This window comes from Vulpes lagopus, chromosome 9, assembly GCF_018345385.1.
Source record: "Vulpes lagopus strain Blue_001 chromosome 9, ASM1834538v1, whole genome shotgun sequence".
NCBI classification, from domain to species: Eukaryota; Metazoa; Chordata; class Mammalia; order Carnivora; family Canidae; genus Vulpes; species Vulpes lagopus.
Genome location: NC_054832.1, coordinates 38,902,477 through 38,919,044, shown reverse-complemented (window position 1 = coordinate 38,919,044; position 16,568 = coordinate 38,902,477). Strand labels below are relative to the sequence as shown.

The window sequence follows — 16,568 nt, the reverse complement described above, 5'->3', positions numbered from 1 at the left end:
CGGCAACGTCCTCCTTTAGAATCAGGCACTGTTCTTGTCCTTGTAACAGCAGTGCGCTTCCACAGAGGGTTGCGAGATCACGGTGAAAAGGAATCTGCCCTAGAAAAAAAGAAAAGCAACCCTCAAATTGTTATGTAAGTGGAAACTCATTTGAATCTGTAACAGGCTGCACCTACCCTTCTGCAGGTACAGCCTGGAGTCCTGGAGAGCACCCGATCCCACACCCCAGCTCTACCATTTGCAAACTTTGCTTACAATCCCTTGACCTCTCATCTTCAGTCCTTTTCTGTAAAACAGCATCAACCGTAGAACTGCTTTGTGTACTTCACGGGTTACAGAGCAGATAAAAGGAGATTGCAAATGCGAGAGTTTTCTAGAAGCCCCGTATGCATGTTACTGTTGACTTTGCCAGCTGAGGAATAGGGAATGACTAGCAGCGCTGTTGAGGATAGCATGGGAGTAACTCACCCAGGTGGTTGTCAGTGGTAGTTGATCAGCGGTGGAGACGCTAATGGCGTCCTGGGAAACAGGTGGTTAGGCCCGACACTTGTGAGCCCAGGGCCGTGTGGCTGCTAGTCGTGCAGCCCCGTGGCGGGCAGGCGGCGGCCTGCACCCTGGCCCTCGCAGGGCCGTCGAGCGACGTGAGGGCCCCACGGGCTCTCTCTGCATCTGGAAGGAGTTTCCAAGCCAGCGGCCTGACTGTTGCCAGGGTTGCAGCCGTGGCTGCGCACCAGAGAGCATGGAGGTTCACGCGTGGTCCTGTTAACTCCGTCCCTGGAGAGCCAACAGATGGAGGAACCACAGCCTCAGGAACCCAAGACCAACCTGTCAGTTGGATGCCTTTAAGCCTCAGCAGAGCTCATGATTCGAATAAGATCAAATACCTATTAGAGGAAAGAGGCAGAGAGAAACCGGTCCTCGGGGCGTCCCTCCGTCTGTCCGAGCTTGGCGGACGCCGTGTGGAGATACCTGCCCCGGAGGAGGGATCGGACCCCGCATTCGCATGAATAACCGAGTGACTGCAACACGAGGCTTTATATTTCCTTTCATCATATTTTTTTTAAATCCTTCCAAGTCGACTCGAGTGTGGCAGGTGGCAGATGGAGTAATCGCGCATGTCCGAGGGCTCAGCTGATACGCAGAGCAGACCTGGGGCAGGGGCAGGGGCAGGGGGGGCAGGAAGGGCAGGAGACGGCGTCCACTGGCCGCCGCTGGGCGGTCCCGGGGAGAAGGCAGCGGCAGGTAACGCTTCTCTCTTGCGCGTAGGCCAACATCTCCAACTACAGCCTGGTGATGGAGTCTGACCTGGGAACCTTCCTGCCCTCTGGGCTGCAGTTCACGGGCAGCGACAAGGCCAGGGCCATCGTGGAGGAGGTCATGCGCCTGCTGCAGCCTGTCAACGTCACGCGGGTCTTCAGGGCCGGAGAAGGGACAGACATTAACTTCTGGATCCAAGCCGGAGTGCCTGGTAAGACCAAGAGACGAAGGTGGTGTTCTTCAGGTACTGCTACTGGTCCAAAACTACACGGTTCCAACACGGCCGGCAGTACCAGTAGGCCTCTTACCGCACGGAAACCCTAGGCTTGGTCCATAAAGCATAATCGGATGGTTTCTAGACTTGGAATAATAATATTCGTTTGTGTTTGTTAACCTACTTGTTTTTTTCTGAATCATAAGTTCCTCACTCCCAGAAATTCCGCTTTAATGATTCCAGGATAGGGCCTGCAATCTGTTCTTGTTTTTTGGTTATTTTCTTTTTAACAGGTATCTAAATGGTGATCCCATGACCAAAATTTGAGAAATAGAGTACAAGGCAATTATTACTACTGATATGATTCCAGTTTTGGTTCTGTGCTAGGAAATCTCTGACCCAAATAATCCCCTACCTAAATCCCACGGTATCTGAGGTTTTACCGACAGAGCTTTATTCTTTGAGGGTTGGGTGCTTCCTACTAATCATTTGTTTCTTAACGTGGACTCTTGTAAGAGTTTGGACAGAAACTAATTCCCCCTGATTGGTGATTTATTGGGTTGATATTTTAAAGACAAATCCTGGGCAGGAGTGAACTTACGGAATAGGAGTAGGCCTCGGGAAGTCACAGAAGACAAACTTATACCACTTCACCAGTTTGCCCTAGACTGGCCACAGGAAGGGGTCATTGATGGTAGCAAGCGTCTGTGACCTGAAGTTGTTCCCTCATTATATCCATAATCGAAAGCTTTGTTAGAGGATCTATTTGTAGATTTTTCTGTATTTGTCTATGCCAACAGGAAGTCCAGAAGTCCAACTTTTCAATAGTTTTAGCGTCATTGTTTCCAAAACCATTTCTGTGGCTATAAAACATTTCACAGGTTTGAAAACAAAAGACAAACAAACAAATGAAAACCAAAAAACCCAACTATCTCTCCCTAGATCCACCCCACTCCCACTGTCCCCCTTCCCCAGTCCTCAAAGTGGATTTCAATAGCGCACTGCACGGACTTAAGATCTTTAAAAAGCTTATTCTTGAGATATAGATTTTTTTTAAAAGCACATTTGAGGTTTTAAGGTTTATAATAATGTTTCATAACTAAAAATAGAAGGAGCTTTTCTTTATTCTAATACAAGGACCTTGATTCTCTTCAGTGGTGTGTGTATACTTTAGCCACACTGAAATATCTTGAAACGGCGTGTGCATTTATGGCGCTGTGCATCATCTGGACAGATTGGAGACTCCTTACATAGCTGTCATTTTTAATCATGATCAAGGTCTAAGGGGAGAGAATCTGCCCTTTTAAGTTGTTGGGATGATTTGAATTCTAGATTTTTCCTGAGTCTAAAGATTTTCAATAGGAGTCTTCTTAAAAACTGGGAAAATCTGAGTTAGTTTGCGGGGTGGTGGATGTGAGGAAAAGACTGACAGATTGTGGGTGAACTGGAGTGAGGTGGGAGGCGGGGCTGGGGGTGGGGGCAAGGAAGAGCTGAAACCCAAAACAGAAGTGGAACAAAGGGCCTGGTACTCCCTGCTCCCAGGGATTGCTGCCTTCTGCTGCATTGGGTAATTGAGAATTTGCTCTAGACTTATTCCTTTCTTGTAGATTTTCATAAGAATGATTCTGTTTGGAATTAACAGGTTTGTTTGATTCCCTTCACAAAGGTAAGGGGGCCTTTTCCCTCTTGCCAAGGTGGGGACACGTCTGATCACCAGCGAACGGAGTGAAGTGAGGAATCTGAGCCCCATTGTGGTTTCTAGAGAATTAATGCAAGTTACCGTTTACTGGGTTCCCTTTACTCATCAGGCGCTCTGTGAGGCTTTGGCAGACGCTCTTTATTCTCCATACAACCACCATCCTAAGAGGAAGGTACGATGATCCCTGTTTCGCAGTTGAAGAATCGGACTCAGAGGGGCTAAGTAGCTTAGCCAAGGCCATCCTGCTCCAGAACTTACCCTGAGAACAGGCCACTCTGTTTTCAAGGCTGGTGGCCCTTTTCCCACAATGTGCAACAACGCAGGCGAGTCTGGAATGCCGAGATGGCCTTCCCTATCTACGGCAGTGTCTGAAATGTTTGTCTTACTCAGCTCTTGCTTATGCAAAGGATTTCAGTACATTCCTTCTCCAGAAAAATTTACCCCTGGGGAAAGGAGTTTATTATTGCAAATAACTTCTTACATTCTTTATTGCACTCCCCTCCGTACCTCTGCCGATGAGGAGTGGGTCACTTAGACTGCAGCTAATGTTTCTCGGAATTCTTTTCCATGTCTTTTAGGATCTACAAGATAGAGACAAATTATCACTGTCTTCCCCTATTCCCATTGAGCTATCTTCTGATATTTCAAATGTGGGCTGTTTCTAGAAGAAATAATGGAACTGCTTACGTTGTATCTCTTGTTGCCTATTGAAAATTTCGAGAACTTTAGAAAAAAGGTGAAGAACCATAGTTAATTAGAGAAAGAAAATAAAAATCTGCCAGCTGTATACCCTGTGTTCCTGAGAACCCGGCAAGTTGTAGTAACCTAAACCTAGAGATGGAATTCGAAATACTAAGTATGATTTACATAATTTTTTTCACCTAACTTTTCAAAAAATTAATGAGAAATAATGTTCCAAGATTCCATCTTTCCTCTTTCTCTTTTTCTTTCATTCCTCCATTGATTCAGTAAATGTTTATTGAGCTCTTATCTTTTTTGTTTGTTTGTTTTTGTTTTTTGGGTTTTTTGTTTTTGTTTTTTGTTTTTTTGAGCCCTTATCATGTCCTAATAGACCTACAAAATTTCCGTAGCCTGATGGCTGGTCCCCAGTTTTTTTCATGTTCCATGTGTCCTCAATAGTGAAATACTAATTAAGAACACAGAATTAACATTCAATGTGATTTCCATTAATTATAGAAGCCAAGCACATTGATTCATGAAAATTTTATCTTTGAAGAGGAGAGATGCTGTCCTTCATCCATCTAGACAATGTCCATACGGACATGGTAACTATCAACATAAGTATAAGGCTTTGGATGGAAGATGCTTTTTAAAAGAAAGTGTCTTAGATGTATTTTCCATATAAACTCCCTGTTTAGATATTTTTATACTCCGACCTGCTCCCATTGTCGCTTTCTTCTATATTCCTTCTAATTCTTTCCCTTCAAATCCTCGGTGCTCTTAAGGCTCATTCTCTATTCATCCGTGTTCATGGGACTTTCCTTAACAGCCCATGGCACTCTATTGCTTTTCTAAATTTCCAAAACACTCCTGTATCCCACAATCTGACATTTGAGTCACACACTAATATTGTTCTTGGATTACTAGGCATGCCCAGTGAGCAATTCTTTGAGGTGAAGTTCAATAGTTTCTACTTTGCCTCCTCTGTAGTTCTTAGTTTAACTTTGGGAAACATTTAAATTCTTGTAAATCTGACATGAGAGGAGAAAACAAAAACACAGAAATAATCGTTTCCCAAAGAAGCTTTGGGTTCCTTATCTTGGGATTGTGGACAAAATAAAGGATGCTGAGAGAAGAGATACAAAAGTAGAAAGAATGTTAGAAGAATGATATAAACCTAGAAGAGTTAGGATTATTTCCCTTAAAGGAATAAAAACTGAAAGAGGATGTTGATCTTCTAGTAATTTAATGATTCTCCTACATAAAATGGTAAATGGCTGTTCCGACTTTTTCAAAGACAACACGAACAGGACTACTTTAAGAGGGATTTGGGTTAGTCTCTAGTGGAAAACTCCAGGTAGCAGACAGGCTTTATATCCTAATGTTTAGCCTGATTCCCTAATTCTGGAGTCCAGGTTAGAGTGGGAGGAGTCTGTTTCAGTCTGAAAATGTCAGTAATGAGCTCTAATCCGTGCTTTCCCCAAGTCCTCACATGCATCCTTCTTGAACATCTTCTTTCTTTAGAAACTCTTCTATAAAATATACATTAATAAAAAAAATGAGACACTCTCTTAACATGAACTAAGGAAGTGGACCCACCCTTATTCCATATCTGCCAATAAGAGTTTCCTCGTCTGCTTCAGAACTGAAGGTCAACCGTTTCCTAATATTGTTGGCATGTGCTGGACAGTGTGCTGGAAAGAATGTGTGTTTTTTGGCTTTATGACTGCTAACCGCATGTGCTATCTTAGGCAAATGATCTAATTTTTCTCAGCCACATTCATTTATTTTATTTTATTTTTTTTAGATGGAAGTATATTTGACACATGTTGCGTTGGTTTCAAGGGCACAGGCGTGCAACATAGTAATTTAGCAGGTCTGTGTGCCATGCTGTGCCCACCACCACGTCACTACACCACGGTGAGGTTGTCCCCACACACGTCCATTACATTACCGTCGGTGGTGTTTGCTGTGCTGCACCTCCCATCTCCATGAGCTGCTCCCTCCGTAACTGTAAGCCCACACCTCCCATCCCCCTCCACCCATTTTTCCCATTCTTCCAACCCCCTTCCCTCTGGCAACCAGTTTGTTCTCTATATTATGAGCCTGTTTCTGCTTTATTTCTTCTTCTCTTTTTTTTTTTTTTTTTTAGATTTCACATACGAGTAGGTATGTAGACACATATGTTTGGTATGTGTCTTTCTCTGTCTGACTTATTTCACTTACCATGATGCTCTCTAGATCCATCCATGTGGTTGCAGATGACAAGACCTCATTCTTTTTTTATGAATGACTAGTATTCCATTGTACGCGGGGCAGGGCAGAGCCGGGGTGTACATCTTCATCCACTTATCTATCGATGGGCGATGGGCACTTAGGTTGCTTCCATATCTTGGCTACTGCAGATAACACTGCAATAAACGTAGGGGTGCATTTATCTTTTTGAATTTGCGTCTTCATTTTCTTTGCATAAATACCCAGTAGCAGAGTCAGTGGATCATACGGTATTTCTATTTTTTTGATTTTCTGAGGAAACTCCATACCATTTTTCACGGTGGCTGCAGCAGTTTCCATTCTCACCAGCGGTGCACAAGGATTCCTTTTTTTCCACATCCTTATCAACATTTGTTATTTCTTGTCTTTTTGATACTAGCTACTCTGACGAGTGTGAGGTGGTATCTCATTGTGGTTTTGACTTGCTATTTCCCTGATGGGGAGTGATGTTGAGCATCTTTTTGTGTGTCTGGTGGCTGTCTGTATGTCTGTACTCATTTATTATTAAGCATCCTTACTATGTCTCTGCTGTACGACACTAGGGAATCGATAGTAAAGAAGACAAACAAGATCTATACTCTCACAAACTATACATTCTGGTGATGAGACTTGGTTACCTTATATGCAAAGCAGGTATGGTAACCACCAGGCCTCAATATGCGTCCCTCCTCCTACTGACTGGCACTGCCTTCCAGAAACCACACAGGCATCTAGAGCATACATCAAAATGGTCTCTAAGTCCCATTTACTCTGAATTTCACTTATTCCTTTTTTTATTAAAAGATTTTATTTATTTATTCATGAGAGACACAGAGAGAGGCAGAGACATAGGCAGAGGGAGAAGCAGGCTCCATGCAGGGACCCTATGTGGGACCTGATCCTGAAACTCCAGGATCATGACCTGAGCCGAAGGCAGATGCTCCACCGCTGAGCCACCCAGGTATCCCAATTTTATTTATTTATTAAACCTTTTCACTCCCCTCCACCCACAGACCTTGCATCAGCAGTACTCACTGATTTTCCGATGGCAGCTTCCTACTCCCACCCCAACCTGCATTCTTAGTCCCCTCGGTCTAACTGGCGCACCACTTCCAAAATGAACTTTCTAAATTGAAAATAGGTCTATCAGTTGGGTGGTTTTTGCCTGTAGAATAAAACAGAAGACCCAACTTGGAATGGCAGTAAAGAGAATTTTAAAGTCACTTAAAAAGAGCTCTGGAGTGGGGTGGTCACAGAAAATTTGACTTAGCTCCACATCAAGGACCTTGGTCCTTCACATCCCTCCACCTGGCCATCCTCAGCATGTTGACCTGTGTCTTCAGGCTTGTCCCCTCCTGGTCCCAAGACAGCTGCAGTTGTTCTGAGCAACAAGTTCTGACACATTGTGCAACAGTGAAAGAGAGAATACCCGTAACCGGTTTATCTTTTTAATCGTGATACAATCTCGCTCAGAAGCTGCAAAGCAGATTTTTCCATAGTCTTCATTGGCCAAGATTGTAAAACTTGCCCGTGGCTAAACCAGGCAGTGGCAATGGAGTGCAACTACCCACAATGGCTTATATTGACCAAATTTTACTTTCTGGACCTACAGTGGTGCCCAGTCACCATTGAACATGTAGTCTCCTGATATATGAGAAAAGTCGGGATTCCTTAGGAAGAAGAGGAGGATTTCTACTGGTAAACAACTAAGAATAGCTGCAGCATCAGATTACCTCTGCTTCTTGCTTAAAATTCTTCTATGTCCACCCCACTGTCTTTAGCGTATCATGTCTTTTCCTAGCATGGCATTCAAGGCCTTTTTTGTTCTGCTCTCTGGCTGGTGTGCAGCTTCCACTCTCATGGCTCCCCGCTCCTTTCTGCTCATCCCTTACACAAGTGTCATTCACTGAAGCTCCTAGAGCACCCTGCACTCTCACACTTCCTTGCCATTAGACCCCGTTTTGTCTTCTTCAACAGCTAATTCCTACTCATGTGTGATTCAGCAGCTTGTTCTCCTCTCACAAGCCTTCCTTGACCCCTACAAATCCAGCAGGTGTACTTCGGGTCTGCTCCCATAATGCCCTCACCTCATGGCACTTAGCGTTTTCTTGCAGTTACTGTGAATTCCTCAGAATTCCCAGACCCAAAAAGAAGTACCTGGCCCTCGACAAAATGCCCATGAATCAAACACTAAATACATAGGGTTTAGGTATTGTAGGAGGAGTAAGATAATGTGAAACCTTTATAAACCCTAAACCATAACCATAAGTTAGAATTATTTTAGTAGGAACTTTGCTTCATTGAGCCATCCTCTTTCCTCACACATTGAATTGTTTTTAAAATCACACTTTGGTTTCTTTCATCTTTTTATGATAGTTCAGGCTCCGTACTGAAGTACCAAATATGCAGATTACTCAGAATTTCACATATTTTCCATCTTGCTTATTTCTGTCTAATACCCCATATGACATTAGACAGAACTGAATTAAAACTTTCCATTTCTACATTTCCAAAGGCCTTTATTCTAACATGTTGCAAGAAAGGGAGAAGATCAGGACAGGAGCAGGAATGGAAATGTAAAGTAAATTGGAGGTCTGGACGCAGGACTCATATGTTTCCCAGTCACCAGCTGGAATAGTGCAGCACAGCTGTCCCTAATTAAAAGATGCCTCCTTTATGGTGAAAACACTCCATGCCAGTAATGTCTAGAGAGATCATTGCTGCATGGTGAGCAGACCCCACCCCACTGGGTACATGAAAAGGGCACTGTCTGGTTTGTGACTGCAGCCTTCATCTAAGTAGGTGGGCAGTTTCATCCCATCGACAAGCATGTCTTGAGGGCCTCGCAGAAACCAGGTGCTCTAGACCCTGTGGATGGAGATGAAAAAATTTAGTAGACTTCTTGTTCTTGTAGAGTTTATGCTGTAGAAGGTGGGGGAGGGAAAGAGGAAAGTGGGAAGAGACAGGCAAAAGAAAGAAAGAACGAAGAAACATTAGAAAGAGAGAAGGGTAATACAAGGAATTAGAGCAGGTGGCTGCCTTTTACCTCTAACTCAGGTGAGTCGGAGCTCTAACTGCCACATGCTAGGTAGGAATGTACATCATCCATATCGATAGCACACTATGGGAAATTGCTCATCACAGCAACGAATAGCTTGTCCTGCTCTCCCTGACAGTAGGCCTGCTTCAGCTCCATAGAAACCATTGACCACCTTGACCATTGCAGACCTGGCTCATGCCCTTTAGTACCACGGACTACAGCCTTGGGGGAGAAGAAGGCATTGTTTATACCATTGGGCAGTCAGTCGTGCTCTGCTTCATGAAGCCTCTTCCATTGTTGCCGTGAGCTGCTATTTAAAACATACATTTTCACGTTATAATTAATATACTTTGTACGTTGTCTCCTTAACTGGATAGAGGACCAAGAGAGTATTTTTTATTCCTGCTTATATACCCACAATACTCATTATTACCTGACGCAAATGCTTGCTGACGAGATGTATTGATTTAAAGAGGAGTACAAGAAAAGTTAAGTCACAGTAAGAGTTTTTAGTCTAGCACCAGGATGAATTATACATGCAGAATAAACTGTAGCAGCTCCTAAAATGGAAGACAGGAAAGACCTGGAAGGGTAAGCTTAAGCTGGATACTGAAGACCAACTAGTATCAGAATGTACGGAAGGGGTAGAGAGGTGCAGTTCTGGTGACAGAAATAGTATGAACAAAAGCAGATGTCCCCACTGGGGAGGAGAAGGAGAATAACTTCCCTGAGCACAGGATCCATCTTGGAGGGCAGTGGTTGGTAAGAACGGTTGAGTATCTCTGGGCCAAATGAAGAAGTGGCATAAATTTCAGGTGAAAAAAACCTCTTGTAGCTGATGCAGAGCCATCAGAAGTCTTCAGCAGAGGAGGGGGTTGATGAGAACAGTGTTTAGGAAGAGAGTCCCTATGGTTCCTGCTGGCAGATAACCCATCAACACATCAGCAGCAGGCTCGGTGGGAGGATTGGGAGTGAGAAAGCAACTTGAGGAACAGCACAGGGTTAGAACCCATTACTTTAGAAAATTAGAGGAGAACTAAATTATTGCTCCATTTTCTGTATTATAATGACCCCCAAAACACAATGATTTAAATTTCTCTATCAGCTGTTTCCCATGTCCTCTAATGATGCGGCCTAGAAAAGTCTCACTTCTCTAACTGCCCCTTTCAGAGTCTCAAGGTTAGTTCTTCTGGATTCCCCATCCCATGTGTTTGACTTTCCACCAATTTCACTTAATACTTCACAGACACTTTAACTGACTCCTATGTAACATTTCATTCAACAGGTAGCTATATTCTATATAAATTATAGGGGATACAACAATGAGATGAGGCCCCTTTTCTCATGATGCTCACCATCAAGGACTGACTGGATTGGTGTACTTAATAATCATAGAAATGAGGAGGAAGACTTCCTCATGGAAAACTGAATAGAGCTGCACTGAAATTTTCTGAGGAGAAAAAAAAAACAACAACCCTAAAACTGCATTTTCATACAGTTTCATAGAGCCAGGAGAGTAGAGGGAACTAGGACTTCAAAATATGTTTCCTTCTTAGCTACATGAACTTTGTCCCTACTTTAAGTGTTAGAGACTGTAAAATTCAGAGCGGTCTGGTATATTAGATGATTTTAAAGCACGATTTAAAAAAGGTATTATAGAAAATTTCAGACACGTACAAAAGTAGAATAATGTGATGACTGCCCATGTATTCATCACATCAGGAATTCTTCATTCACGGGCAGTAATATTTCATCCATACCCCTGTCAACGTCCTACACCTAGATTATTTCGAAGCAAATGCTTGACTGTATATTATTTCATTTGTAAATATTTTAATTTCTATACCTAAAAGGTAAGGATGTGTGTGAAATACTATTTTCCCTCCTAAAAATATTTTACCATAATTTCTTAATATCATAGTCAATATAGGGCCAGTTTTCAAATGTTTCCAGTTGTCTTCAAACTGTTTTCCTCCAACAGTTTTTTTTTTTAATTTAAACCAGGATTCCAATAAGGTTTAAACAGTGCAATCACTTGATGTGGTTGGTGTCTCTTAAGTCTTTTTTTAATCCATAGGTTTTACCTTCATCCTTTCTCTTTCTTGCTGCTTATTTGCTACAGAAACCAAATAATTTGTCCCCTGGGATTTCCTGTAGTCTGGGTTTAGCTAACTCCATTCCCATGGAATCATTTAACATGTTTTCACTCTGCCTTATATTTCCTGTGAATTGGTAGTTAAATCTAGAGGCTTGATCTGATTCAAATTTGAATTTTACTTTTTTTTTCCTGGCAAGAATACTTTTTAGGTACTACTTTTTATTAAAGTATTTTTAGGAAATAATTTTTATTTCCATGTGCTTCATTCTATTCCTGCAATAATTATTCTTATTTTATGCTCAAATTATACTAACTCTGGCCAGCCAGAACCTTTTTAAGCTGGTTCCTGAGTCCTCCTAATGCAACTGTGATAGTCACCGATGTAGTCTAGCTTTGTGACGACTGTGGGAACTCCTAGGATGGAAGCTTTGTGATATGACAAAATGTGATGTGACAAAATGTTCCAGGCCATCTTTTATATTTCCTTCCCCAGATCTGAAATCAGCTCTTTTTCCAAAAAGCCTAATTTTTTCTACTATGTTATGGTATGTAGAGGCCACAAGTCTGAACATTAAGTGTACTTATTGTTAGTGGGTTGGTCATTGTTCCTAGGTCTTTTCAGTGGATAGAACTAAGAAATATGTATATTGTTTCTCTAAGAAAAAGTATATTATGAATTATATGATATTTTCAAGTCAAGTTCAGGACTATAGAGCTGTACCTTACCTCACTGATGTGATACGCATTTCTCCTTTGCTCTTGCCAAAATTTCTGCTGCTTAGTGCAAAAGCATAACCACTCATTTGCTTTATCCTGCAACTCACATGCAGTAGTTGCAGAATAACAGTACCATACAACCAGCAACAGCATGATTATTGAAAGAAGTTTATTATATTATTATTTGTCTTTAGTATGTATATTCTACTAGAGATGGACAAATTTCTATTAACCTGTAATACAAATTACTCTTAATGTGATATCATTTCCATGTTTCATATTTTTGTTTTAAAACTCCATATTACTGATTTCCAAAATGTTTATTTTTTTTTCTTTTTTTTTTAATTTTTTTTTTTAATTTATTTATGATAGTCACAGAGAGAGAGAGAGAGAGAGAGGCAGAGACACAGGCTGAGGAAGAAGCAGGCTCCATGCACCGGGAGCCTGATGTGGGATTCGATCCCGGGTCTCCAGGATCGTGCCCTGGGCCAAAGGCAGGCGCCAAACCGTTGCGCCACCCAGGGATCCCTCCAAAATGTTTAAATGCCTATTTATGATCTTTCTTTATAAATCAGGAAGGAGGTTACAGATAGGAATGATTATGAGACTAAAATAATTGCTTTGAGTGTTGTCATTGAATCCTGAGAGTATCCTCTTGCCTATTCCTTCTCCTTAGACCTGACTCAGACAGTTTGACAATTTCATTAATTCATTCATTCAAGAGATACCTAATAAATACTATATGACATTCAGGCAAGAGGAATAAAGAGGGAATTTAATATGTATTGAGTGTCTGCTATGTCTCAAGTGTTATTCTAGCTGATTTACATACATTATCTCACATAATTTTATAAGAATCTTCTAAAGTATACATTATTATTCTGTAACCAATTTTCAGATGAGATAGTTGGAGCTAAGGGGGGTTTCCTTTGTCCAGAGTGACTAAGCCATTAAGTGGAAAAGCCAGAATTAACATTTTGGTCCATCTTATCGCAATGTTATATATAAGGTACACTCCCTCTCGTTAAGGAGTTAGTGGAGAGTTTAGACGCAAGAAGAACAAAGTACAATGGAACTTCAGGCAAAAGAGACATTAAGTCCTGTGGGGCATTCACCAAAGAAGTGACAATTTGCCTGAATTTCAAGAAAGGATAGAGTTTTGTTGGATGGAGAGGGACTACATTCCATGTGAAAAGATGAAGATAAAATTATGTAGGTTAAAAAGTGCAAAGGGTTCTTGAAATGATAACGAGTCTGTTTTGGCTCAAGTTTAGCTTAATTTAAGGAAATAGAGTGAAAACTGAAAAGGTGCCTAGGACTGTAGCTGGGACCTGAATGCCATTCTGAGGCTTCAGGACAGCCAGAAGTGAGACACCATGAGGCCCAATCCCTGCCACCGGGCAGGTTCCCTATAATCCACATCTTCTCCTTTGAGAGGCTCAAGGCAAAACCTAGCTTCATAGATCACACATCTAACGGGTTGGTCTGCACGTCTTCTAGCAATTTCTTGCTAAAGTTGAAATTATTTTCTATGTTCTGCTACTTGACATTCTGCCAAATTAAGCCTTCCAGTTGGAGAGATGTACAATAGTCACATGAAAGTGCACCATGATTGGCACTGGCAGCCCTGGATGGCTCAATACCAACAATGAAGTCTGACTGTAAGTGGACATACTTGGAGTCAAGGAAGAATTAGACTATTGTGAGAGCTCATCAATTTCTTATAAGAGCTCTGCTAGAAGTACGTTTATCAATTTGATTAATAGGTCCGCAATTATGGAAACAATAGGAAAAAATATCACAATTCAAGAGATTTGAATAAAATTGAATTCAGACTTGGATAAGGACTTTTTACCCTGGAAATGAGTTCTATCTCAATTGTATGCAATTGTATACAATAGACGCCTTAGTTCAGGTACTTTGTTGGCTTAAGATCCTCCATTGCTCGGTTAAAGTTAAAAAACAACCAGCTAGCCTAATATTCTCATACATTCCCCTCATGGGGATTTCTAACAGTGAATTAAGTCTCCCTATTATGCTGTTTTTATGAGTGTAAGATTGCACAATTCATGGTAACTGAAGTTTCTTTCATAATATGACATTTGCTATCTTAATCGTCCTTCCAGTTCATAACGCAGAAATCAAATATAGTTAAGCTCTGTGAAATCTATTACTTATGGACCTTTTGAGATCTGAGTGAGCTATTGCCTATTTAGGACTAGTTATGAAGTATGTCCTCTGAGTTCCTTCCTTCCTTCCTTCTTTCCTTCCTTCCTTCCTTCCTTCCTTCCTCTCTCCCTCCCTCTCTTCCTTCCTTCTTTTCCTTCCTTCCTTTTCCCTTTCCTCCCTTCTTCCCTTTCTCTCTTCCCCCTCTCCTTCCTTCCTCCTTCCTTTCTTTCTCTTTCTTTCTTTCTTTCTTTCTTTCTTTCTTTCTTTCTTTCTTTCTTTCTTCTTTCTTTCTTTCTCTTTGTTGTGTTAACTGAAATAGTCTCTGGGCAGGTGAGAGAACAGAGCATTATGTAGAGAAAGGGCATGGCCTTCATTAATATCCAAAACTATCCGGTTATGGAAAGTTTAAACCTACATGAAAATATTTGCTAGACACAACTTTACAAAATCCATACTTTTGAAGAGGTGGTCCATTAATTGTTGTGGATGTCATATATAAGAATGAAGATATTTATAAATATCACTTTAATTTTCTTAGTGAGCCCCATACTACAAACTGCTGTACATAAATAGATCTGTTGTCCAGAGGGGTCATTGTTTCCTATTCCTGACAGAAGATTTTATCTGAGATATCCTGATAATTGTGGTCACGTGGCATATTCACTGTAATTGCTTCATGGTAAGCTTTAATTTTTTATTTTGTGCTAGTGTAGACCCAGTCAAAGCTCCCATCAATCCTAGATATGTGTTTAGGTTAGAGTTGTGGTTCACACCCTTGACTGCACTTTAAAATCACCTGGGGATCTTTCAAAATCCTATCAACCTGGGACCCCACTCCCAAAGATTCAGATGTAATTGGTCTGACTGCAGGACCACATCAGTTGCACGAGTCCAGGGAGCACCATTCATTGAGAACATAGTCATCCCCGGGGCCCCCCAACCTCCCAGAGCACAAGCCCATTGTGTTCTGTGTGAATGGTGCCTGCTGCACTTGTGCAAGCTTGGAAACCTGAAGAGAGGGCACGAGCACACCTGTTTTAGAAGCTCCTCAGATGATTGCAAAATGCAGCCAGAATTGAGAACCATTTTAAAGAATGAAACAGCATGAGACGTTAACAGCACGTATTTAGCAGCCACGTAGAAATGCATTCAAACCTTGCTCTATCACCCCCTCGCCGTGTAACCTCAGGAAAGTCATGTAACCTCTTGGAGCCTCAATTTCTTCCTAAATAAAATGGCAATAATAGTACCTGCCTCATGAGATTATACTGAAGAAAAAAAATAAAGATCGTCTAAGTGAAATGCTTGGCACAAAGTTCATGCTCAAGAAGCCACTATTATTATTTCAACTATTAAAGCAAAATGTCTATATTAGTCTAGACTTCTTCGGTACTAACTGACAGAAATCCAACTTAGACAACCCAAAGCAAAAATGAGGAATTTAGGCAAGCCACAAGAAGGGTCGGGTTGGATTTGGTGTGATGGATTTTAGCATTGGAATGCCGTTAGGACACATATTCCTTGTTTCTGGTGTTTATCCCAATTTCTTTCATGGTGCCTTCATCCTCCCAAGCCAGCTGTCCCTATGGGGGCTAACCTATGACCACGCGTAAGTCAAGACTTCTGTCTTGACACCCTTGTATGCGCAGAGGAGTAACTCATTATATTCAGCTCAGCTGGGAAGATCACGGTGACCCGTCCCGGCTCTTATATCCCTCCCTGTGGTCAAGATGTACAGTCCTCACAACGTAGAGAAGGGCAAAGTGCAGATGAGCACAGTAGCCACCTTCATTTTCACCATTGAGACATGATTCAAATGATATAAAATGCACAAAACCTCTGCCATCCTAGGATCTATCATCCAACAAGGAGGAAAGAACGACAGTAAGGCCCAGAAGCAGTAAAGAAGTACCTGGAGTTTAAAACACCCAGCCTCTCTGCACTTCATGACCTTGCATAATAGTCACTGCTAAGATGTTTTTAGGGCCACAGGAGCATCCCTTAGCCTCTCTGCTCCGGTTTATGTGGGATGCTCTGGCTGGCAGGCAGGGGAAGAGTTGGATAACCTGATGTCACACTCCCAGCAGTCTGCATTACCTGATACCTGACATGTTCTTTCCTCCCACTCCCGCTGCTCCGTCTCTCCTTACCTGCAGGAGTAGGAAAACTCGGCAGTCATTTATGGGAACATACTCTACAGCTACTTTACTGTACATGTTATCCAGGAAGAAGGCAGTGAGGAAGAACAATCACAAAAAAAAACAGAGATCCCCTTAACATTTGAATTGTTCTAGGGACGCCTGGGTGGCTCAGCGGTTGAGCGTCTGCCTTTGGCCCAGGGTGTGATCCTGGAGACCTGGGATCGAGTCCTGCATGGGGCTCCCTGCATGGAGCCTGCTTCTCCCTCTGCCTGTGTCTCTGCCTCACTCTCTCGCTGTGT

At 42.0% G+C, this 16,568-nt stretch overlaps 1 protein-coding gene across 8 annotated transcripts in view; it reads left to right on the top strand.

The window, feature by feature from the left end:
• Positions 1–16,568, top strand: part of CPQ (carboxypeptidase Q) — a 398,816-nt gene that overhangs the window by 322,745 nt on the left and 59,503 nt on the right. For 5 of the 8 annotated variants that reach the window (XM_041769082.1, XM_041769085.1, XM_041769088.1 and 2 more), the window contains exon 8: positions 1,267–1,468. The exons of the other annotated variants lie outside the window; for them this stretch is intronic. In XM_041769082.1, coding sequence (XP_041625016.1) covers positions 1,267–1,468 — 202 coding nt within the window. The remainder of the gene's footprint in view (positions 1–1,266; positions 1,469–16,568) is intronic. 8 annotated transcript variants of the gene reach the window in all.